Raw genomic sequence first — 25,750 nt, forward strand, 5'->3', positions numbered from 1 at the left:
AGTTGTATCTGTAAGTCAACATGTTTTGTTGATTTTGTAAGTGAAAATTAAGTTTAACATAAAAAAAACACATATTAAAAATACATAAAATGTGCCATAACTTTTGCACAGGCAACACTTTATGTTTTATTTTTTTCCCCAATATGTTAAATTTATCACATAAACAGTAACTATGCAACAGAAGTGTGTTTTCTGTAGAGGATGTGTACTTGTTTTTTACTCTGGAATTCAACAAAACAATGCAATTCGACCACGGGTGTGCAAACTTTTGTATATGACTACATTCGGGATAAAACTTCGTAGTGTCTCCATGATATACCAACCTCTTATGCAAATTAGGTTTCTGAATATCAAATAGAAAACTGAATTCCAATGTTACAATGAATTAATTAATTTCAGATTTGGCTGAGTCTAGTTGTAATATAGCGAAGCTAGGTAGAATTTAAATAAAGCATTACTTAACAACTGAGACGTATAAAGTAAAGAATGTTATGTACACGCCTGTTGCCAGCTAAAAATACCCATATTTACCCAAACAGCATCGCGCTAACCCCCACTAATGGTGCAAATACAACGAGCATTATCAAATCGCTGGTTTGAAAAATACATTTCAATATTTGGCATTGCTGTGAAAAGGGGAATACTTTATGATTCTAAGCCTGTTATTGTATTGTAATTGTAAACCTAATTAAAAAGTTTATATGAAATGACTTTATTAGCGGGAATAATTGGAGTAACGTTAGACTGTAGAACAGAATCCTCTGACTAAAGCATCCCCACTGTCGGTGTGGACCGGGGGGATAGGGCCGGGAAAATGTGGGATTACAATGCTGGCTTAACATTGTGCTGTCTGTCAGCCATCGGCGATGGACAATGGCATTGTCTATCAGCCCAACCCTACCAGCGGGCCCCATTATTGTCCTTCACCTAAAGCCCCAGAATCCCTAAATCCACCCCTGTCCATATCTGTATCTGAGTCTGGAGGTCAAGGGTGGCTACTTTTGCAGTGTTAAACATGTATGCCATTAAACAAGAAGGTTTATCACATCATGATTATAAAATCATAAAAGCACTTCTTTCAAAGCAGTCTTAATCTGAATATGTGAGTTTACAAACTCAAGCATGAGATCAAACATTTTAATATGCATTGCTTGTGCATGTGGTGAACCTCTAGTGGATAATTATAGCTTAACATGATTATAAGAGGCACCTAGGACAATTACGATAGAAAAATGGTACACCTGTCCTTTAAATGCTAACTAGCATTCCTCATTAAAACATGCTGATAGACTGCCTCACAGAGCTGCCTTGCATAAAGTGCGCACTGTCAAGACAAACTCTCTCACATTTTCCGCCTGAAAATAGCTCCGTATGGGAGAAGATGAAGTCGGGGGAGGGGAAAGACAGGTGCAGACTTAAGGGAAGCATTTGAAAGCAGTATGCCGTGTCAAAATGGAGCGATTTCTTTATTGCCCGCTACAGCGAGATGCCTCGTCTGTTACATGGCTGGGGAATATTGTAGATGTCCTCAAAAAAATGAAATAAATAAAGTTTTAAGCACTCTGAGAGGTAAGGAAAAAAAGAGAAAACTTTTATGGCTTCGACTTAATCACAAGGATGAGTGGAAGATCAAACGAGCCGCAAAGCACGATATGAAAAAAGGAAGGATAAAAGATAAATAATCCTTTGCATTTAAGAGCAGGGGGAGCGCACTGTGACACTGCTTGGCATTGCGTAGGCGTGAATCTGAGAGGAATTCGAGCTGGAAACGTGTGGGCAGATAGATAGTGTCAGGCTAATGTATATGAAACCTCTGACCAAGTCAGAATAGTGACTGACCAGTTCATTTCTTCTCGCAGACTCTTTCTGCATCATTTATTACCTTCAAGAAACAGTATATTTTCCTTCCCCCCATACACTATAAAAATTGCTTTGTAAATTTACAAGGCTAATGACAGCTGTATTTAAAGACCTCATGCTGCAATGTTTGTTTACAGTAATAAGATATTGTCCTATATATTTAAACGCAGTACAAAACTTCTAAAAGAGAACATATTGACCACACTACATCAGGAATATCCTGAGTACCTGAATATTATATATATATATAATCACACATATTAGGAAATGAAAGTTTTAAGATTACAGTTAAATTACATCTGTATAGTATTCAATATAAAAAAACAGCTTTCCTTATAAAAGCAGGCCCCTCTAATTGTGCTTACAGTCTTTAAGTTGAAGTATTTACTAAAGGATTCACTGAAAAACAATATACAAAGTAAAAATATGTTTCATGCATCTTACAAGCTCCAACATGAGTGTTTAAGCTGCAAATCAAGCTGTGATTTATAAATTCACTGTTATCTGTATTCACACAAAAACAGTATAGAGACATCTAATGTTATATCTTTTAAACTTCTTTTTTTCATTTTTTTACAAAGAAATTGGAACAATTTAAGACTGCAAATGTTAGAAAATGTTCATAAAACATCTCAAACAGGTCATGCACTCATGCTTGGGTATAAAAAGGAGCACCCAGGAAAGGCCAAGTCATTTATGAGAAAGGATGGGTTGAAGCTTGCTACTTTGCCAAATATGCATTAACAGTTTAAGAACAATGTTCTACAATGAGCATTTGCAAGGATTTTTAGTTATTTCATCCTTTATGGTGCAGAATATCAAAAGAGTCAGGGAATCTAAAGAAATCTCTCTGTGTAAATGGCAAGGCCGAAAACCACAACTGAATGCCTGCGACCTTCAATCCCTCAGAAAGCACTGCATTAAACCGACATGGTTCAGTAATGAACACAACCCCATGGACTTGGAAACACTTCAGAAAACCCTTGTCAGTAAACACTGTTCTTTACTGCATCTACAAATTCAAGTTAATACTCTACTATGCATAGTAGAAGCCATATATCAAGAACATCTATAAACACTGCCGACTTCTCTGGGCTACAGATCATTTGAGATGGACTAACATAAACCGGAAAATGTGTGCTGTGGTCTGACAAGTCCACCTTTTAAATTATTTTTGGAAATAATGGATGTTGTGTTCTCTGGGCCAAAAGAGGAAAAGTAACATCCCAACTGTTACCAATGTTCAAAACCCAGCATCATGGTATGGGGGTGTGTTAATACCAATGACAAGGGTAACTTTCACATCTGTGAAGGCACCATTAATGCTGAGGGGTGCATACATATGTTGCTGCCACCTAGACAATGCCTTTTTTGGGATTCCCTGCCTGTTTCAGCAAGACCGTGCCAAGCCACTTTTTGCACATGTCGTAACAGCATGGCTTTGTGGTAAGGGAGTGCTAGTCTGGCCTGCCAGATCCAAATAGTTTCCCAGTGAAAACGTGTGGCACATTATGAACCACATTGTACGACAACGTAGACCCTGGACTGTTAAGCAACTTAAGTGTTATATCAAGCAAGAATGGGAGAAAATTCCACAACAATTGGTGTTTTTAATTCACAAACAATTACTGAACATTGTTAAAAAAAAAGGTGATGTAACACAATGGTGAATATGTCCCCGTCCTAACTTTTTTGGAACATGTTTCAGGCATCAAATTTACAATAAATGTATAATAAAAAAACAAAAATAATTCAATGTAAAACAATAAATACCTTGTCTTTGTACTGTTTCCAATTGAAAACAGGTCAAAAAGGACTTGCAAAGCACTGCTTTCCATTTATTTAAACATTTACCTACTGTCCCAACATTTTTGGAATTGAGCTAGTATTAAACTCAATGTGGGAAAGTGAATGTACACCACTGTTAGCTTGGTGCTAACATAACATTGCAAATCCCATAAAGACTGAATCCCATGTCTAGCTGAAGTTAGCACTATTGTAGCAGTGGTAATCAGACACTTACATAGAAAAAAATACTTGCAATGTGAAATTTTCTATATTAAATATAATCAAAAAATAAAAAAAGTCCATGAACTCACTTGAATATGCCATGTATTACTTTATGCTGGTACAGGTTGTGCTAGGTAAACTAGAATGCTATCGGATAGCTAGCTAGCATTAGCTAGGTAGGCTAATGTTAACTGACTTTATCCTAGTTAAGTATAAACTTAAATTTAATGGGAGTGGAGACAATAGTCCTTTGCAACTTCAGAAAAGGACTTTTGGCACCTTGCTAAAGCCGAAGATAAAGAGAAAGTTGTATATTTTGATGTAATCTTATATTATTGCTACAATAACATCACAGTAGCCACACAATGAGATGTTTGATTTAGTATTAGTAAATCAATAGTGTTTCCCAGAATTCAACAGTGAAACACATGTAAACTGTCATACTGGCTTTAACAAAGTATATCATTGTGGAAATTACAGAAATTCTATACAGCGTAGCTCAAACGAAGGCTCCAGCATTTTTAATCTAATCTCTGTCTGCTACATTTGTAGCGTACAGAAAACCTGTTGACTAGAAACTCACTTATAATAGAAGCCACTGAGAATGTGCTGAAGCAGCTCAGTTATTTTGTTCTTTTACTGGAGCTCAAGGAAACGCATCGGCCTTACTGTCAGTGGTAATCAACCGTATGCTACTGATGCGGTAGATAGAGATCTGCTTTTGTGAATATTGACACGACAATTTGAACGGGTCTCAACAGAAAAGAAAAGAAAAATCCTTTGTAAACAACATCAGAAATGCTAGATATACTAATCAGAACTTCTTGAAGCCGTATGTCAGAGTCACTGGCATAGGGAAGGAGCCCTCAGGACATGCACTGTGGGGGGTGGGCCCCGAGCAGCAGGGGTGCCCCGAGGATTGGACGTGAAACATGCACATGCATTAAAATTAAATTGTCATGCAACTGCGCGAAGAACATAAGCTGGTTTTGGCAGACCCAAATCCCAAAAGTAAGAAATTTTTAAGATGCATTAGTTAAATAATGAGCTAGATAATGAAGTTTGATTTGTTTTCTGCGAGTGCTGTCATTGAATTGTGGCCAGTTAAATCCATGTCACTCTCTGCATCTTTCCTGAACATAATTCCAAGCCACACTTTTTATTTCTTAGCCTTCTGCTCACTAGGTGTGGACGTGGGCAAAAACATATCACGATGCTTGAAGAAAGTTTCTTAATACTTAATATTAACGTGCTATTTAGTTTTTCTGAGGTTTGCATCAACATGTAGATGATCAGTGTTCTTTAAAGCTACACTGTGTCAATTTTGTGAAATCAGAGACTGGTGAAACTGTATAATTGCTCACAGCATGCAGAAGAACATTTTGTAACCTCGGTTGTGCTTCAGACCCCTTCCCCAAGCAGATGAATCTGATCACTGCTCACTGATTAGCAACTATCTGCCATCACTTTGGTCAAACTTTGTTCCTTGTGGAGATATTTTGTATATGAAACTCCAGAGATGGTCAAAACATATAACTTAGTGACCTATAAATTTTTTGTCGCCAGTGGTCTGTGAGGTACTTACAAAACTCTTTTACTAAAATAGCTCATGTATTGCTTATATTACTACAAGCCAAATATGTTCTCAAGTTGCTTCATGCAAATCTAAATTGAGTCTCGAGTTTCTGGGGTGAAATTTAGTCTTGTTATTAGCTACAGGCACAGTTTTCATATATTTAAACCTGTCAGGCTCAACAAAGCTTCAAATAACAAGCCTTTCATTACAGAAAAAAGGACAGAACTGAAGCACAACACAGAGTAAATGTTGAGTTTAAAGGAAAGAAGAAAAACTGCATGAAATGACTGGATATTCTGTAGCTTGTACAGCAAGTGTGCTAGTGTAATAGCTATTCCAACTCAAGTTTCAGAAAGTTTTAAAGGAATGTGATCTGCAACTTAAAACTTTAGTTAGCTGACAACTTCAATGCTAGCTAGCATATTTCACAAAGTTATTTAACGATGAGTTAGAGATGCGTGCAAGTCATTTAAGGGTGAGTTGGAGATGAGTTGTGAGTCATTTAAGGGTGAGTCAGAGACAAGCCACGAATCATTTAAGGGTGAGTCCAAGACGAGTCGCAAGTCATTTAAAGGTGGGTTTGAGATGTTTCGTAAGTCATTTAAGGGTGAGTCCAAGACAAGCCATGAGTCATTTAAGGGGGAGTCCAAGACAAATTGCAAGCCATTAAAGGTGAGTGTGAGACAAGTTATGAGCCATTTAAGGGTGAGTCCAAGATGAGTTGCAAGCCATTTAAGGGTTAATCTGAGATGTTTTCATTTAAGGGTGAGTCCAATAAAAGTCGCAAGTCATTTAAGAGTCCAAGACGAGTCGCGAGTCAGTTAGCATAGGACTCAAATGCAATTTGAGTTCTGATCTCTGCTACAAGCACATCAGTGAGATTTTGAGCTAGGCCAAAATATTCTACTAAACCATTGCCTTTCCTCAGTCTGCATGCAACACAGACAAAAAAGATTTCTCAGAGGAAAAAAACTAAAATTCAAATAGAGCAACTAGAGTACAAGTAATCTGTTACTTCATGCCAATGCTTTCTAGCATATACAACAGTATATATGCATGCTGTGACTGCACTACACTGAAAGGAGAAAGAGAGAGAGAGAAAGAGAGAGAGAGAGAGATGAGCTGTCGTTGTGCTTACTCGGGCACCTGAGTCAGATTCACATTTGCTTCATAAATAATTCAGTGTTTTAATTCCAGAGACAGCCGTAGGAGCCACCCACATACAGTACGTGCCCATTGTTGTTGTTATTATTATTATTCATTGCATGGCATGATTTTGAACACAGAAAGCATCAGACTCTCTTTGTAGAACTTAATTTTATAACTGCACAGCATTTGTTTGCTACAGAAGGCTGTCGCAATAGTGGAATACTCAGCCCCCTACACAGGCGTTCTGTGCACAGATTGGGTAGGCCTTTTGAATTTTTTTTTCCCCATTTGATTGCTAGGGGTGTAAAAATGCATCAAAGTAGCAGCAAATTTTCTTTCCTTTTCAGACCCACAGTGATGATGGGGCCAGTTTTGGTGTACTGACATTGTATTCTGGAAAAAGATTACTTAGCTGGGCAGAGACTTGCCAATTAGCAGATTATGTCTGTGATAAAATTACATGTTTTGTTAATTTCTTAAGTGAAAATAAGTTAACACATCCTGTACAGGGAACTTTAATGTGTACTTGAAAATTTTAGTGCATAAAAACCCCCCATAAAATATAAAATGTGTCATAACTTCTGCACACACCACATTTTTTTCAGCCGCAGTTATTCTGCTTAAAAATATGCAAAGGCATGTTCTCTGTAGAGGATGTGTGCTATTTTTTTATTTAGAAAAGCTACAAAATGTAATTACACCAGGGGTGCCCAAACTTATGCACAGGACTGTATAAAACGATTATATGGAAAACAATGCTTCTATAATAATGCCTAGCAAATACACACAGACCGTAGAAACCTTATTGTGTCTTATTAAACATATGCATTGCACAATGAGTTTTAAAAAGGCCAGTTGCAGAGTGTCAGGGCTCGCAAGACTGTTCAGTCCTGAGACATTAAAATGAAAACCCTTGTAATTAGCTGTCAAATGTGGAAAAACCTTTTAAAAGTGATTTCAAATGTGGCCTGGTTTGAATGTCTGAATATAAGTACTTGTTACTTGTAAAAAGCTCAAGGGCTGCATGCATAGCCGGAGGTCACTACTGGAGGGAATCAGATCCACACAATCCAGTAAATCCACAAAAACTCTCCCCTCCAGCGTAGATATAGGGGAAATACACTGGGTATTTTCATTGTGTCTAATAAGGCACAAACCTGTCAAATTTCTTTCAGAGAGAGTGAGAAAAATGGGGCTGCTTGTTTTTCTTAACATGATTTTGTATATTTCTGTAAATGTTCTGTTTTTCCTCTGTGCAAACATGATTATGTCCTCTATTCACCACAAAGAGGAACAGACAAGAGCTCTTAAAAATCCTCTTTGTGAAGCTGCTCATTAATCAAAACATCAAGCTGAAACTGTTAGACAGGTGAAAGTGACCAAACTGACAACTTCAGCTTGTTAACTTAATAAGAAGCATGAGCTGAGACAGACTTTAAATAGGATATTAAATATAGCATCTGCAACTATGCTACTAAGTTGTGAAAGAGTTGTAGAATAACAGTAAACTGCAGAGCCTCCCAGTTCCATTCAATGTTGCAGAAAACATGCTACGGATGTTTTACATCCGTACTTCATGCGGGGATCCTTACCCTTATCAAAATTAGCACGTGTTGATGGCTTTTAAGAAATGCTAGCGGCTAATCAACAGATCAAGACAGACTGCAGATATGGTGTCGTTCACACTGGCAAAGATGTGTTCTAAGCCGTATTAGCACTGTAAGATTAACATGTTAAAAAACCCTCCAGCATGATTTTTATGAGCACTTACAGAATTATTTATTCCTAGCCCCTTTTTAAAGAAGGAATAATGCAAGCAAGAATTTGTATTTTAACCTTGAGGCCAAATGTAATACATTACCTCAAGAATCCTCAGGGAACATGTAGTGAACATGTACTTCATTATTGTTAGTGTTTCTGGGTGAGGATGCAATAAACTCCACAAAAATGTTTAATTAGAACTTTAGAATGGCAAAGTGTGCCATTTCTCAAAGAATATGAATAATTCTTGTCTATTTCCAAGTTATTAGAATAGAGGCTTCAGCCATTATTCCTAACGTACCTCAAAAGCGCTGATATAGGGACAAATTCTACCCCTGTTTGTACTGCTCTTGGTACAGTCCGCCTACTGGTCTTAATACAGGCTGCCTAAGCAGTTGGCATACCAAATTGCCATGCCTCTCACCCACTGCCTCACTTTGAACAATTGGTGCATGCATTGTAGTGCTAATTATTAACGACACTCCGGCCCACTCTTTGTGCAGAGCCCTGCCTCCCCTTCTGGGCAGACTGCCAGTTCCAGAAGCCTCCATCAGGCAGATGGGGAAAACTATTCCTTGTCCTGTGCAGCATCTTCATCTGCACTGCTAGGGGCTACAACTCAGCTCACACTTGCTATCTCAACTTAGCTAAAGCTAGTATCCACCAAAGCTATGTAACCAAGTTAGCATTCTCAACCTGGCATTAATTAGTAGCTTCTAGTTTTCAGTCATTATTTGTAACATTAGCATTTTGGGACAACCTATTCCTTTAAGCTGCTTTGTATGCAAATCTGAGTCTAACTTTACTGATTCAACCTCACCCACTCCCTGGTGACCTCAACCTCATCTGAATGTCATCCGAGAACTTCTAAAGGGACATCACAGTTAACTGCTAACATTGCTAACAATCTTGGTATCCACCAAGATTAGCATCTGTCTTTCCATAGTTAGCATTTCTAGCTCTAGCACTGCTTCTAGTTTTCACTCTCATTAGCATTTTAGGGTTATCTATTCTTAAGTTGCTGTTCTGTAGACCTTAAAGCACATGGTTTTGTTGTCTTACTGCCTCTAGTTTTTGTCGACTATGGTGCCATCATTCATCCTCAAGACTGTTTGATGAGTTGGGATTAAAATGCTAACACTGCTAATGATGAATGAAAACTAGTATATGCCAAAGTTAGCATATCTCTACAAAGCTAGCATTATCATACTGGCATTATTTGGCAATTTCTGGTTTTCATTCAGTATTAGCAAATATTAGCTTCACTGCAATTAGCTTCAACCTCAACCTGTTGGCATTGATGCTCAGACCGTTTCTGAGCCAGGGTTAAAAACCAGGTAATAGCAAAGGCTACCTCCATTTTGCAACCTGAAGACTAAATTGAACTTGATTTGACCCAATTCCTTAATCCTCAAGTTCATGATAGGGCTTCTGATATCCACAACATTACAGTGTGTATTTTCTCCCGTAAGCTATGCACCATCATATAGAACTGCCTTTGATATCGAGAGGTCCCCTCCCTCGGCCAGTGTTAACTTTTTTATTTGCCATTTAGCTGCACAAACGTGTTATTACTGTTTGGAAGCATTGCGCCTGTCACATAATGCTAATGTAAAAATTCACACAGTGATGTTCCAATTTGGGCTCTTTGGGGTAATTTGGTAATATTACACAGATACTTTATCCCATATCAATTGGCCAGTCAAATCACACACAAATTACATTAGCGGACCTCCTCTGGTAAAACTAATCCAGCTTGAACACGACTTAAAACTGCTTTCGTGGTCAGCCCTAAAGGGTTTGTATGCTAACCCTTAGAATGCTAGTAACTACTATCTGTCTGTTCAAAGTTAGCATTAACACCATGACATTAATTAGTTTTCATCTGTTATTAGCAACATTAGCATCTTGGGGCTATCTATTCTCTAAAGTTTCCCTTTAGGCAAGTCTGAGACAAATTTAACTGAGTGCACTGTTAACTTACCACTGGTTCTTGGTGACACTGGCAAACTCAATCTCATCTGAACCTCTTCCTACTGGCCCTTGTTGACTCATCAGCATGTTGTCGGCATTTCTTAGACTGTTTTCTGTGTCCAGTGTAACGAAACTTGTCGATGCTGTCAAAAGCTGACATGAGAACTCCTCACATTTAGAACTGTAAATGTTAAAACTTGACTCTGGAAAAAGTTGACACCATAAAAAATAATTGCACAATACCGTTACATCAGAAATTAGTAGCCTAATAAAATGTTGAATTTATGTGTACCTAATAAACTGCCAACTCTTCACCAGAATAAGGTCTGTCTGTTGACTGCAGGCGGACCCTTCCTACTCAGTGTAGTAGTCTTACTATTGTATATCATTTTATTTTTCTACTGCAAAACATGAGTGCCGTAATGTTCCACAGACATGCTAAGAAGTCTGAAGGAGTGTGGCTAGGCTAACTATGATAGCTGAAGTGAGAAAAGACATTCCTCTGTTTTCAATGTTACCTCGACAAGCAAATATGTTTCCACATCATCCACTCAGCAGAAATTAATTTACCTCATGTAGAAAGCTACAGCGGTCCCCTGTCTAATGAAACTGTTAGCCCTAGCATTAGCTCATCTACTGATTTAACACATAGTGGCTAAAAGACTTGTCTTTGTGTTTGAATGACTGAGGCAGTTTATTTTTAATTAAAAAAGATCACTGTCCTCCTGAATGTTAGTAAAAGATCATGTCTTCCTCTCCAGCCTGTTTAGTTGTTTGCTAGGATTTCACCAAAGTTAGCATTTATTTATCCAATGCTAGCATTATCACACAGGCATCAAGTGGCGACGTCTAGTTTTCATTCACTGTTAGCTACATTAGCATTTGGGGCAAGTTATTCCCTTAAGTTGCCCTTTATGCAAATCTTTCACTGGTAACTCAACCTCATCGCTGTTAGCAACCTGACTCTCAGCTGACGTCTTATTACCACTGGCCTTCGTTGACCCATCAGGCATGTTGTCGGCATTGGTACTCAGACTGTTTACTGAGTCACAGATTCTGGCGCGACAGCCGCTGATTAATATTTCCACTTCCCCCGAGATATGCAAATTTACTTTGTCCTCTGCCGAGTGACAAAGTGCTGCCCGATGAGGTTCCCCACATGACTTATTCTCAAACTCTGTCCACGAGAGAAAGAGAGAGAGAGAGAGAAGGAGGGAGAGATGAGTGGGAACATCATATAAATGTGATGCGACTGCTTAGGTGTTTTTTTTTTGTTTGTTTTTTTTTTTACCTCATAAAACCATTTTATGAAAAGACAAAAAAGATAAAAAGTTCTGTTTCTTCTTGTTGGTAAAATGTGAATCTGCAGAGGTAATGCTTGTGCTCAGAGAACACTGTCTGAATGTCACCCCAGAGGCAAAGGGAGTTGTGTTCAATGCATATCTAATCACAGGTTGCTGCTTCATCCTCCCCTTTCTCGCTTCTTCCACCTGCAAGACTTTTATTCTCATTGCTCCCAATCTCAGAAAACAATCTTTTGGGAAACATTTCATGCACAAATTGAAAAAATTGAAATTCTAAATATAGGGATAAGAAAAAGGGATTTTACTAAGGCTTTTGTTGGTCTTTTGCAAATGTCAAGATCTTTAGCATAGTTACAATACAGCGACTCTGCACACTTTCTTTTACTTTTATTGACAAGTTTTATAAGTTTTCTATTTAACTGACAGCATATGGATCATTCTACTAAACTTGTTCAAAGTCAGAGTTGAAACAGATTTCAGCCAGCATTTTTAATACAGTTTTTTATTAAAAAATTAAACTTAACTACCCTATAAATCATTATATAAATCATTTTATACATATATATATATATATATATATATATATATATATATATATATATATATGCTTAGTTTATTACTATCTGAATTAATGCCTTGGGCTAAAATACATCATAACATAATCCTTGTAAATATCTAAAGTCTGAACACGTTTTTCTTTTTTTAAATAGTTTTTTTTTTAACTGTGGGACTGCAGTTTGGACGAATGGTCCTTACTGCATAGTGCATATACCATCATGTCATACCAAATCTTCTATTTTGTCGTTCTTTCTTACACCATTTTAAAACACCAGCTGGCCTTTACATTAATTCACGACAACTGGACCAAAAGAAATTACCCAAAATTATCTTGTTAAATTATCATTCATTGAAATTAAGAACATTTTTTCTCCTATAAACATCTGACAGTGACTATATTTCAAGCAGTGAAACTGCTTCAGAAGTATATAAAAATGGCCTATTCCAGCAGCACACACATTCACAAAGACAAGCATACTTAGAAATTAAAATATCTGAAAAAAAGAAAGAGTACAGGTGCTTGGCTTTCCAAAAGTCATTTTTCCTTGACGAACATTTAATGATATGAATAGAAATTGCTGCTTTGCCACCTCGGAGGAGACTTGGGAGTGTTACAATTGTTCTTACAACCCCCACGAGGCAGGGGGACGTTCCCCCTCGGCAGTCGTAATTTAACATTTTGATTAACTTTCTGATGGCTCACTGATTTCGGGTGGTATATTTTATGGACTGTACATGGTGCACACTTTATTGGGCCTTGGCATAATGAAATTATACATCTCTGGGGATTTATGGTCGAGTAGGATGATAGTGACTTATAAGTGACATTGCTCAGTAATGTCTAACAATAGCCTTCAACATTGGCAAGGGCTTCCTCCTTTAAGAGGTAAAATGCTGAGCACTTCAGAACAAGTCTGCTTCTTTCTTCAGAGCCACCAGTGCAGTTTGTACCTTTCAGGTCTTCCAAAGTAGATAAGTTGTAGTGATTTTAGGCCTGGCCACTATATTCTATAGTTTGTTTATTGCTATTGTGATATTCTTTGTGAAGTCTACAATATGTAATGAGCCAATCACAATGTTTTTCACTGTGTGCTGTGAGAATCCTGACCAATCACAGCTCCAGATGAGTGTTTATGTGGGTGTTCTGTTGAGTCCAAGTTAGAGTCCAACCAATATATCTACTGGCCAATAAAATCACACAATATTAACAACCTGTGGCTTTAATGGTATTAGCAATACTTATGACGCTCTGATAATGCACTGATAATGACATGGCATCACCACGATTTGAACCAGGCATTTTCATACAGTAGGGTGGATCACAATTGTGAATTTACTGTCTGTACTGATTAATTTAAACACAAACACCACCATGGTAAACATTACAAAAACATGTTTGTTGTAACCACACCTAACTTTTAGCATTAGAATAAACCATTATAAGACAAAAAAACTATTTTATGAGGAGAATTAAGGAAAAATAAAAAAGTAACTTAAATTACCAGAAACCAAACCCCCAATTAATTCTCCAGTGCTACAATATTTATGTTATTAAAACCTGTTGTATTTGAGTTTAAGAAATCTGACAATGAAGAAATGTCATCAATAAGAGCTATTTAACTAAAACTATATTTTACGCATATAAATGCAAAAACAACATTATAATGAGGTGATAAAAATAGTTGATATTTCACTTACACCCTTGGAAGACCCATCACTTACCAAGTTTTGACTCAGTTCCTTTTGGATACTTTTTGGATACTTTTTGAATTCCACTCACAATTCCAGTGGTGGACAGTGATGAAGTAAATGTAATTCGTTACTGTACGTAAGTAGTTTTTCCGTGTATCTGTACTTTACTGAAGTATTTCCATTTTGGGTGACTTTTTACTTTCACTGCACTACATTTCAAAGTCAAATATCTTACTTTTTACTCCACTACATTATGCAAAATCTGTCGTTCCCTTTGGCTTATGTCTGTATAAAAACGTAACATGTCAAAACGAAAGAAGTGTAAAGCAAGCACACCAATCAGGGCACAGCCTGCAGTTTGAATATGATAACATAACATAAATGATAACCTAACTTTGTGTAAATAGACCACAATATAGAAATATGTACACATATGCAGTTGAAAGTTGTGTCTTTTTTCTGAATTTATACAAACACTTTTTCATTTTATAGTACATTTGTTTTTGCTAGTTTATGTTTATGAACAGAGACCTACAGATGCAGTTTAGTAAAGGAAAACTCATTTGTGAACCTGTGCTTAAAGCAAGTTTTTATTAACTTAAACTTGTAACTAAGCTGCAAATAAAACTTAAACCGAAACTTTGCTTGTTTGCAAAAAGTTATTTCATAGCCACTCGGTTCTATCTAATGGAAATTGTTTCACTTCAGTGTTTTATGCTTATGATAATTTTAATCAACATCAGCGTCAGACTAATTAATGACATTCTATTAAAAGATTGGTTTACCAAGAGTGACACTGGAGTATTTTCACCTAAAATTAGTTAATGAAGCAAGACTCTTGTTACAAAAATGGTAATAGGACATTAGTACTTTTACTTTTGATACGTACTTTTGAAGGCAAATACTTTTGTACTTTTACTCAAGTGGAGGTCTAAAGGGAGAACTTCTACTTTTACTGGAGTAATATTTTACCTTGGGTATCTCTACTTTAACTCAAGTACAAGATTTGTATACTTTGTCCACCACTGCACAATTTTCAGATTTATCTACTAAGCACAACAGACATTACAAAATATTCTCCTGTGCATTGTGTGCAATTATACATTTTTGCCAGAGAGGTCAATAAATCCCCAAAACTTAAACAGTGCAGCTTTAAGATGAAATTAATGTCCAGAATCATGCTGGCGGTGAAATCTCATGATCAAATACCTATTCATAATTACACAACAACCCTGCTGAGAAAACCAGCACAGACCAGCATGAATTCCATGCTGCTCTAGGCTGGTTTATGCTGGTCTGATGCTGGTTTAGCTGGTTACCCAGGACAGTTATGCTTGCTGACCAGCACACCAGCATCCAAAACACAACAAATGCTGCTTTAGCTGGTGAACAGCTATGCTGATCTATGCTGTTTTTTCTAGCAGGGAAGAAATAACTATAAACATTTGCCAGGTTTTTACTTCCTGTTCACAAAATACTTTCAATTGTGAATAAACCACCAGTTTACATACATAGTTTACATAGTTTATAACATTTCGATCTACTCAATCTACATTTCAGTCTCTCAATTGAAAAACAGTTCTTAATATGAAAAGTGATTTTGAACAGTACAGTATCTTTACACCAGACTCTAATCTTTTTCCTCTATATTTCAAAATTGTTACTTTTCTCACTTCTCACGATAAGCTTGTCTTCTCTAGTCCTCCCACCTTCTCCTCTGCCCCCTGGCTCAGTCACTTAGAGCTTGTTACGAAACTCCACTGGCAGCTGTGCCCTATCTAACTCCCTCCCAATTACTGCCTAAATGAACCGCGGGGCTGCTTAACTGGGTTTGCCTCATGCTATTGTTTCATTTGCAATGGTAACGAAGCCCCTTATTAAGCTTATGTGAACCCAGGGCCAAATTAATCACAGCATTTCGGCAGATGAATGGCGAAGATCTAATTGTGCTTTGTGTCAGACCACAAAAGGAAGCTTCCGCGATCTGGTTCCTCTATGGCTTTGCTGTTTCGGCTGACCTTTAAGGTGGCATGCTGCGTGCCACCCGCACAACACTATTTATTTATGATGTGCGACTCGGGCCGACCAGGGCGACGGCTTTGCCACATTTTGCCTTGTTGCCATTTGCGTAGGCATGACGGGCATCTTCTTGCGGGGAAGAAAAGAAATGTGAAAAAAAGAGGGGGAAAAAGTGGGACACTTTGATTAATGCCAGCGTCTAGAAGGGAGAGGCACAGACATGACAATAAAAAGGCCTCTCTGCGCAAGAGAGAGACAGAGATAGCACTTTGCTACAGGGTGACACACACACACACACACACACACACACACACACACATAGACACACGTAGACACACATAGACACGCTATGATTCTCATCTGAGAGAGAAAAGGAAGAGGGGGAGTGCTGTTGCTTGTTTTGTGATGGTTGTGAAGTTAGTGCACAGACAGTGAATAATTAGTCCCAGGAGAGGAATTAACAGACCATTTGAATATTTCAGGGCATGTTGAGGAAAACACCCTGTTTTCTACCCCACAGATGAAGGAAAACACTGTGTTTTCCAGCTTGGGGAACATCGTTTCCCTTACCTGCGGCAATTTAGCCTTTAGATCCACTATATTTGGCTGGCGGTCTAAGCCGAATGGTTTGTTTTACCCTGCGAACAGCTCAGGGAGTGAAGGAAATTGAATCAACAGTAAACACAGCGTCTGAGATGCTGCTGAGAATTTGAACGACAGTCGCATGCCTCTTCACAGATGGTAGATAACAAAAAAATAATTTTATCTTGGTAAGTGAAAGTATATTAATTGTAGGCAATACAGTCGTATGCAAACATTTGAACATCACCAGTTACCTAACTGACAATAAGTTAACACATCCTCTACAGGGAACAAACTTAAATATTGCATTTTTTCTGCTAATTTTAGTGTACATTTATTTTTGTTCTTTCAGAGTTTAATGTATTGGAAAAAAAGAAAACAAAATGTGCCATAATTTTTGCACAAGCCACATTTTGTGTTAATATGTTAAATGCAGCTAATAAACAAAAAATGTGCATTACGATGTGCAGAAGTGTGTTCTCTGCAGAGGATTTGTTAACTTATTTTTTCTTAAAAAATCAATAAAACATCATTTGGGGCACCAGGGGTGCCAAAACCTTTTGCATATGAGTGTATATCCAATATTTTCACAGACTCACAGTTTGATAATAAAACTATTAACAGGCATACTGTCTTTCCTTTAAGGCTGTTTTTGATAGTGAAACTCACATGAAACTAGTTGCTTGATGCAAGTTGCATGCAACTTCAGTGCTTAACTTAATTTTAGTGCTTGACAGATACATAAGACAAACCAAAAACAAAGTTGCATGCAATACATTCGATTACTCCCGCAGTTAGTATAGTTTTGCTGTATAACAACATCCGCGATGTGTATTTTACATTTGCAGCATCTTTATCATATTATCTACATATCTGTCTATAGTTCTTTACTACACATTAAGTTTGTAATCTGTTCTGTGAATGTTAATCCTTAATAAATGTTCAAATGGGTATTACGGTTATATGATACCTTGCTCAACCTGCAGTAGAGGCATTGAAAGCTCACTGAGGACCACATCTCAGTTTCCTCATCTTTAAATGTTTTATGCTCCAGATCCAGACAAAATCTACAATTACAGACCATCAAGATATTTGAAGTTTGATAATCTAATCGAAATTGATAATCTAACTGTGTAGATCACAATAAAAACTGGTTATCAAAGAATAATAATCACTGGCACTGTCAGCTGTTAGCGTTAGCTGGGTAGTTAAGCCAGCTGGTTACAGAAATGTAAGCTTTGAGAAACTCTTTTTACATGGTGATGACTCGGGTGGCTGACAAAATCAAAAGCTACCCAACTTATATTAAGTTAATCAGGAGGATCTAATTTTTAGTTGTCCAATAAACTGATGTTTTATTTTCTTGTCCAATAATCAAGTGAAATCAATCATTTGAAATTATCATGATCATGTAATATTGATGTTTTGCGTGGCGGTTTCATGAAATTGATTTTAAAAAGTTGAGAGAGTTGCAACTGAGTTGCAAGTGAGTTTCAGAAGGCTTTAAGACATTAAGTCCTCCTTGCCACTTATTTCACCATCGTGGAGAAAAAATTAGGTGAATATGAATGGTCCTCATGCAATCTGGTTTTTGAAGGAACACAGTTCGGCAAACCTGCCTAGGTTTATGTGAATGACAAGAGATGTTGACTGAGGAGTAAATCTTATAATAATCGTACAATCTTCTAATGAGAAATAATAGATATACTGCCTACATTCAATATGCTTTCACTTGGCAAGATATCATTTTCTGCAGTGTAGCTGGCAGTATCTGTGCCACTGAAAGCCTGATATAGCTGCTGACACAATCTGTGTTTTCCGTTGCACAGTCTCTGCAAAAGCTAACACTTACTTAACTCTGAATGCATAGAGGAGACTCAGCACCATAATGATTATGACAAACTAACACTTGCTAGCCCATGATAGGCCAATGATAGGAAGTGTTCTTGTCAGCTTTCTGACAATCATTTCATACACACGCGTTAAATTAGCAAAGCAATGTTGAGCATCTTTCAACACACTAAACCTACACCAACGCCTCAGCCATATGCTGCAGTATTTTTAGGCTGCACCGTGTCAAAACAAGCTGTGTTAGCAACTGCAAAATGTAACTGTTGTCAGTCGCGAGGAATTCATAATGCCCATAGTACAAGCAGAAGCTTGACATGAACAACCACATACTTAAAATCACATGCTAAGTGAGACAGTGAACATTTGTGAAGTCTGTTTCACACGTTACTGAAATTCAACAGGACACAGACAAACTAGCAGATTCTAGAATGTGAAGAGTGAAGGATTGGAAGCCAGAATCTATTGCAAATGTCCTTGCAGAAAGACATTGCTTATGCTAGCAAGTGCTATATTTATATTTATATAACAACGCTTGTAAGCTGCCATAGTCACGTCACCAGTGGAAAATTATATTGGAAAAAATAGGAACGCTTTAGCAGGGGTCCAGCATCCCTCCATGAGTGACAATCCTTGACCAACAAATCCATATTTAAACACATCTAAATGAAAGCTGCAGCAAAGAGTGTCAGAATCAAGTTCTTATTGAAGTTCTACTTACGTTGGTTGTCTTTCTTCTCAGTTGCTGTATATTGCTGCAAATGACAAAAACAAAACATTCATTACGGAGATGTAAAACTAATCAGTTGCTCTCAGAAGCCACACTGAAACTGCCTGCAGAGCTCATTCTGGCTCACTGCTCTATTAGAAGCATTAGAAATGTAGTGTTAGGTACACAATTCACTTTTCTACACTACTCACTGACATTCTACACTACTCACTGACCCTCATATTGTATATTTCATTATAACCAGCACAGGAAGATTGCCAGCTTAAGACTAATAGAAAAATAAATAAAGAGACTAAAATGATGCCTACAAAGAATACAATGCTAATGCTGTACATAAGGGTTCCTAGCAACTGACTTTAACAAAATAAAGAACTATGCTTAATATAAACATAAGTGAAAGATCCAGTATATACATTATGGATAAAAAGAAAGAAAGAACTTGTATATATAGGTCTGATTTCCACAGTTGCCTTCACAATCACATGTTTACAAACAGAATGCAACAAACAACATAAATTAGGTGTATTTTGATCTGTTTGGTTGAGGCAAATAAATGGAAACAAAAGAAAGCAGAAAACACATTTATTGAGACATATCATAGGCCTTATGAAACCCATAAAAGTTCTAACTTCTGACTGGGTGCTATAACATTTAGAGGGCAGTGCATGCCTGGCACTAGAACAAAATCCTGAGTTGGGCATCCCAAAACCATGGAGGGGCCATGGGTGAGGGGTGAGTTGTAGGGCAGCTGGTACAGTGTATTCATATGACAAAAAAAAAGCAACAAGCCAAAGAAATACAGGCGATAAATGTACAGCAGATCTACAGTTACACATTACACATTCAGGAGAGAAGCAGTGCATCGCTATAATGCAGCCTATACAAAATAATGCATTTACACTCTCCCATGTCAATCGATAGCCTTTTATATCAGAAGCAAGTAGAGGCAGTACACACAATGTTTAGTTATACTAAAAGATAGTGGGCTTAAATGAATGATGTTGGGCCTGGGGCAGCAGTGAATAACGTTTGTTTATTTGAGCTTGAGTGTCTTCTGTTGACAGCTAGGCAGCAAGACAGCTAATCAGCCAAACAGTTTAGTCACTTTAGGCCTGTGCATTAATACAACCTTATTTCCAAAAAATGCTGTTTTTTGGGAATGGGGTTGTAGTTGCATCCAATGAGCAAAAGAAGCAATGGGCAACACATGGGTAAGATTTACATCAACATCCATGAACCCAACTACAATGCTTTTCATTATTTTTACTCTAAATGTATTGGTTCAATGGCTTTACTTTGAGCAGAAAGGCTCTAGAGAATGTAGCCCCCCTATTACTCCAGCCCCCAGAAACCCAGCAGATTGTGCTGAAAAATATTCCATCACAATGGCAATCACAAACAAGTTACAATGGACAAAATACACCAGTGAAACACCAGTGTCGCATTTAAATAAAGCAAAAAAACATGAACAGCTTGTTTTTTTATTCAGGTAAAAAAAATATATACATGTACTTTTGAAGATAATGACCTAACATCCATTCAGCTATTTGTTACTATGCAGTTTATAGAAATTATTGCAATAACGATAACACTGTCCTGTTGCCCAGCCCTAGAGATGGATACCTTTCCAACCTATGAGACTCACTTATGGAAGGCATAAAGCATATGTCCATTCTTTTTCACTGCCAGTTGAAAAAGCTTGCTCATACTCTTGAGGAATTGTGAGGAACAATGAGCATCTTAAGAGTGTGGTCGAGCGTTTCAGTGATTACAGAGACACCGGCCAAGTCAAATCTTCCGTTCTACTGCCATCTGTTCGTCTTAATTGCGGACGTGTGTCCCATTGCTACCAAGGAGCAGAGTTGAAAGGAGCGGAGTGCGTGATTTTTTTTGCTGAGATGAGGGGAAGAGTGCTGTTGCACTCATCAGTTAAGGAGGAAATGAGAGCAGGGCACATAGTTATTTGTCCGTTATTAGGTCTAAACGAGCTCCAAAGCGGAACAGCACTGATGAAGTGGTGTCACACAAACTGGATCTCATTAAACTAGGTATAATACACAGGGCACAACAGCAAGACACTAGTATCAAGAATAGTATTCTCTGGCACCTTTGATACTTTACTCTTTTAAATACTGCCAATGAGCTTTAGTGGGCAGCATTAATCAAGAAAACCTGTCTCATGAACAGGACTTCTTGCTTAGCCAACTAACTTCATAAACTTACTTTGACCTAACACTCGATTTTCTCTGTTATGAATGTGGGCTTCTTTTTACCAGGGTTACACCACCATGACGACTTACTCCACATATCAGATGTCCAATGCTCTAGCGCAAATGTCCTTATTTCTCTTCCTTAGTAACAGTTTCTTGTCAGCTACACATCCTTTTAAACCCATAGTGTTGAGTTGTCTTCTCACAGTGGAAAGATGGACAGAAACACTTGTGAATTTTTTCAGATCTGAGTGTGAGAGTGGAGCTTGAATTTCTCCTATCTCTCAAAGATCAAAGTTTTAAGTACTCTTTATCTGATGGTGACAGTTTTGTTAGTCTGCAGAGTCTTGCACAGTTGTCAGAAGTCGAATTTCTTGAAATCTTTCAATAGTTTTTTGAATGCCAGTTTTAGAAACTCCTGTTTTCTCCCAACTTCTTTCCCTTTGTTTTTCCCCTTCCTTATGCAAGTGGATTATCTTATATCTAATCTCATCAGAAGTATCTCCTTTAGTCATTTTAGTAAACAAAACCTAAAACAAGCTAAACATGGTTGCATTTGTTAGGTTTTGCTAAGCTGAAACTTCGTGAGACAGACCTCAGGAATTTAACACAGACTGTCAGTTAGGAAGGCTTCATTCAAAACTAGCAGACTGATCTGAATTGATACCGAATTGAGGTTGTCTTTGGAGCCAAACACAAAATCCATTTCTCAAGAGAAACAAACTCAACGTGTGACCTGGTTTGTTGGAGAGCCCTATAGTTGTGCCTCTAACCACCTAGCAGCTCTTTTCCAGCTTTGTGTGAATTGGACCTTTTAAGCTACTTCACTTAGGCATACCTCATCCTGCACTTAGTCTTTACCAGGGAAGTAATGATTGGCTGGACAGGGCCTAAAGTGCTGCTATGGCCAGCAGCACCCACTGTGGTGCCACACATTAAAAACTTTCCTGAGCCTCTGCTAGAAAGATGTCAGTTATCTGAGTCATTTGGCAACTGATTATAATGAGTAAGAAGAGAAAATACTCCTTAACTGAAAAATCATTACATGCTTACCGTGGCTTATTGAACAAAGACAGCAAGCATACAGCAGACGTCATCTGGCGTTGCCTACGGGACTTACTGAAAAGACCAGTTCATTGTTCACTGCTGTTAGACGATCATTGTCAGTCATCATTAACTGTAGAGAGTCGTTCATTGTAAAAATCTGAGCTGATAACTCATTGTCACCAATTACATTATGGTAATTGCGCAGACTGGCATTTGTCAAAGTACCATAACATGAGCAATGATATGTAACCATTTATCTTATAAAAAAAATGTTCACTTGTCTCAAATTTGCTTCTTTTTCAAGCAGCTTGTTCGCTTTGTTCTGAAGAATTACGTTCAGAGTACTATAGACCTTCTCTGTGGTCAGTATTAATGTTTCATATATTCCAAATACATTTTGTCCTACATACACAAAATGTGACCGAATTCTATGAATTACAAGGTCATTAAATCTTCAAAATATGAATATCGCTACATACAGTACTGTGCAAAAGTCAGAGACAGCTCCTCATTTATTTAATTTTCTGTCAAAATGGCCATTAAGTGCAACTTATACATTTTTCAGGAAATATTTCTGAGGAGATTAGATGTATAAGATAATCTAATTTCATAAATAATTTCATAAATTCATAAAAAAAAATTAAATTGATATTAAGATTCCCATTCATACCATTAGGGAACAAAGATATAAATTCACAAATCCAGAAGGCCTCCCTCTGTAACAATCTTTTAACCTGATCTCCCCTCTTCTTTGCCACGAAACCCCCTCAATGCCCAGGAAGCATATAGCTAAAAGAGAAAATTTAGGTGATTCAAAATGACAAAAAATAGGGCATGGTAATCCTGTCTGAACTCATATGCACTCATATGTTCAAAGAGCTTGCCTAGTTTCACCAACATACAATAAAAGACAAGGGCACAATGACATAAACTGCATGTGGGGATCCACAAGTTATGAATTATCTAATGAATCATCTATCTAATCTATCTAAAATATGTTTTCAGAGTTTGGGGTGTAAAAAAATTTTCATTTCACAAACTGAGGACAAGAGGTAAAATTTCGACAAGGAAACAGGGCTTCAGAGAGAGTTGCAGAAGCAATGGGAACATATGTATCCACCTTCTGGAGTCCTAGATGGTGTGAGGAACGTATCTCCTTTAGAGCAGAATTAAGCCATTTCCCACAGATACCCACAGACACAAAAGTTCTTGTACAGAATCTGGGCTCTAGCCTCAAAATCAGCTGTATCCAAACAAATATGTCAGAGTCTTGTAAACTGACTATAGGGCAGGCTGCGTTTTAGTGGAACTGGATGGGCACTTTTAGCATGAAGGAGACTGGTTTTCTGTCCTTTCTATATAGGGAAGAGAACTTTTCCATCACTGATTTTAACTCATGTACAAAATATCTACATACTTTGTGTCTACATGATGACCAACCTTAATGGAAGGTCCACATATATTGTTCCTCTTTGCATGATTTTATTGTTCCTCTTTGCATAATCAGGGGCCACATTGGCTGCCATAGCAGTGCCTTCAACAGATTCTCAAACAGAAAATAATTTTTTGTAAAGATCAGTTCTGCCATATCAGTAATCATTTGAGTAGGAAGACCAATGTCATCATTACACTGACTAAGAAAATGTTTAAGGCCAAAAGACCCTCTTTATGAGTATATGAAGAGGTATAAGTATAAAGTATTTAAAGAAGCAACATCCATACTAGCCAAGGTGGCATTTGGCTCAATCTTATCTACCGAGGATAGGCACTGTAAAAAATCTGCCATGTCTCTGAGACAGCTAGGAAGGGATGTCACTAAAAGCATTACCTACCACAACAGGACGGAATGACTAAGTTTTTAAGCACTTTAGGCAAAATATAAAATCCAAGCTTTGTGGGGGATCTATTAAACAGATATTGCAACTCTTTATCTTTAAGCCAAGATTGAGAGTGTGCATTTCTAAGAAACGCTTCAATTTCTTTTTTAAATTGTTTTGTAGGGACAGGTGGTACAATTTTATAAAAGGTTGCATTCTGTAATTGGTAAAGAGCTTCTTGGCTATAAAAGGCCTTAGGCATGACTACCAAACCACCATCTTCATCTGCAGGTTTTCTGATATGTCTTTGTCTTCAAGTAGTCCAGAAAGAGCTTGTTTTTAACAGGTGTCAGGCTAGACTGCACATTTGAGAAGAGATACTAAACAGCAAGTTGACATCCCTCTCTACTATTCTTCAGTGGGTTTCAATGGGAGGATTTGAAAGGACAGGACAGAAAGAACTCTTAGGCTTAAATTTCTCACGAGCACCACCTGTGGAAAACTGAGGTTGATGTTAGCAGTGTGCAGGCAATACTTTTTTCCACTCTGTTTTGATTTAGATTTTATTTTGCTTTATGTGCCTGCAGTAACCGACACTGATTTTGTACTTGCATATGAAAGTTTTTGTGTAATTTTCTGTTAAATATATACTTTTGTACCTTGATGTGACTATAATATGGGCTTACAAAGCATCTAAATAATGTTTGGTTTACTAAGGCTGCAGCAATTTATACAAACTGCGCATAGCTGCGTATTACTAACTCACAAACTTGTGACTTGCAGGATTAAAAGGGCACAGTAAATTAGTTTGGTAATTTGAACTGATTTGCACTTTTCCACAGCTAATGATGAACTACAAAATGCAGACACATCCTCGGAGGTCTATGGTAGTTACTAGCTGACCCAGACGAGATCTTGTATTCAGATCTAACAATATCTATGTTATCAAATAAAGACACAGTGTTGAGCATATGTTCATCAAGTTAATGGAGAGGCAACAGTTAATGAGCTCAGTTGGGATCCTTCATTATGGACGATCGCCAAGAGATTCAACAGTTCCACAAAACTGGGACCAAAGAGTCTACAGTGACGAGTAATGGGAAAAATACATGATGTGTCACATCTAAGGACACCGCATTTGGAATTTAATGCACGTCATTAGCTGGATTGATTGCTACATGTTACAGGGCTATTTATGGTCACGATTCATCCCATAAGTATTTTTTGATTAACTGTAATTTTAGACGTGTCTGCTCTGGAGATGAAGTGAGACAAAGAAGTTCCACTGCAGGGTTGAAGAGGCTTTTATGTGCGCAGATATTCGTCTAATTAAAGTGCTAATCGCCCCCGCAATGGAAGGGCACAGGGGGTCAGGAGCTGAAGATGTCTTCTCCCTGCTAATACCTACATTTCCTGCTTCCTTATGCTAACACTCCTTCCTCTCGCCTTCTCACGAATTCGTGCCACACATTGAGCACATTAGGCTGAATGGCACGGTTCCAGAATCTCAGTGCTTGACTTCTCTACTAGAGATGTTGATTTACTGCTGATTTCCCTTCCCATTCATTATCATTGCACTCTATAGCAAGGCAAAAGACACAATGCTAATAAAA

The 25,750-nt window shown here is 37.6% G+C and overlaps 1 protein-coding gene across 1 annotated transcript in view; it reads right to left on the reverse strand.

Annotated features, from left to right (window-relative positions):
- fstl4 (follistatin-like 4) overlaps positions 1-25,750 on the reverse strand; it is a 224,068-nt gene that overhangs the window by 192,748 nt on the left and 5,570 nt on the right. Inside the window, exon 2 of the mRNA XM_036589017.1 lies at positions 19,055-19,088. Within this exon, the coding sequence (XP_036444910.1) occupies positions 19,055-19,088 (34 nt within the window). The remainder of the gene's footprint in view (positions 1-19,054; positions 19,089-25,750) is intronic.

Source organism: Colossoma macropomum, unplaced genomic scaffold, assembly GCF_904425465.1.
Source record: "Colossoma macropomum unplaced genomic scaffold, Colossoma_macropomum, whole genome shotgun sequence".
Taxonomy (NCBI): domain Eukaryota; kingdom Metazoa; phylum Chordata; class Actinopteri; order Characiformes; family Serrasalmidae; genus Colossoma; species Colossoma macropomum.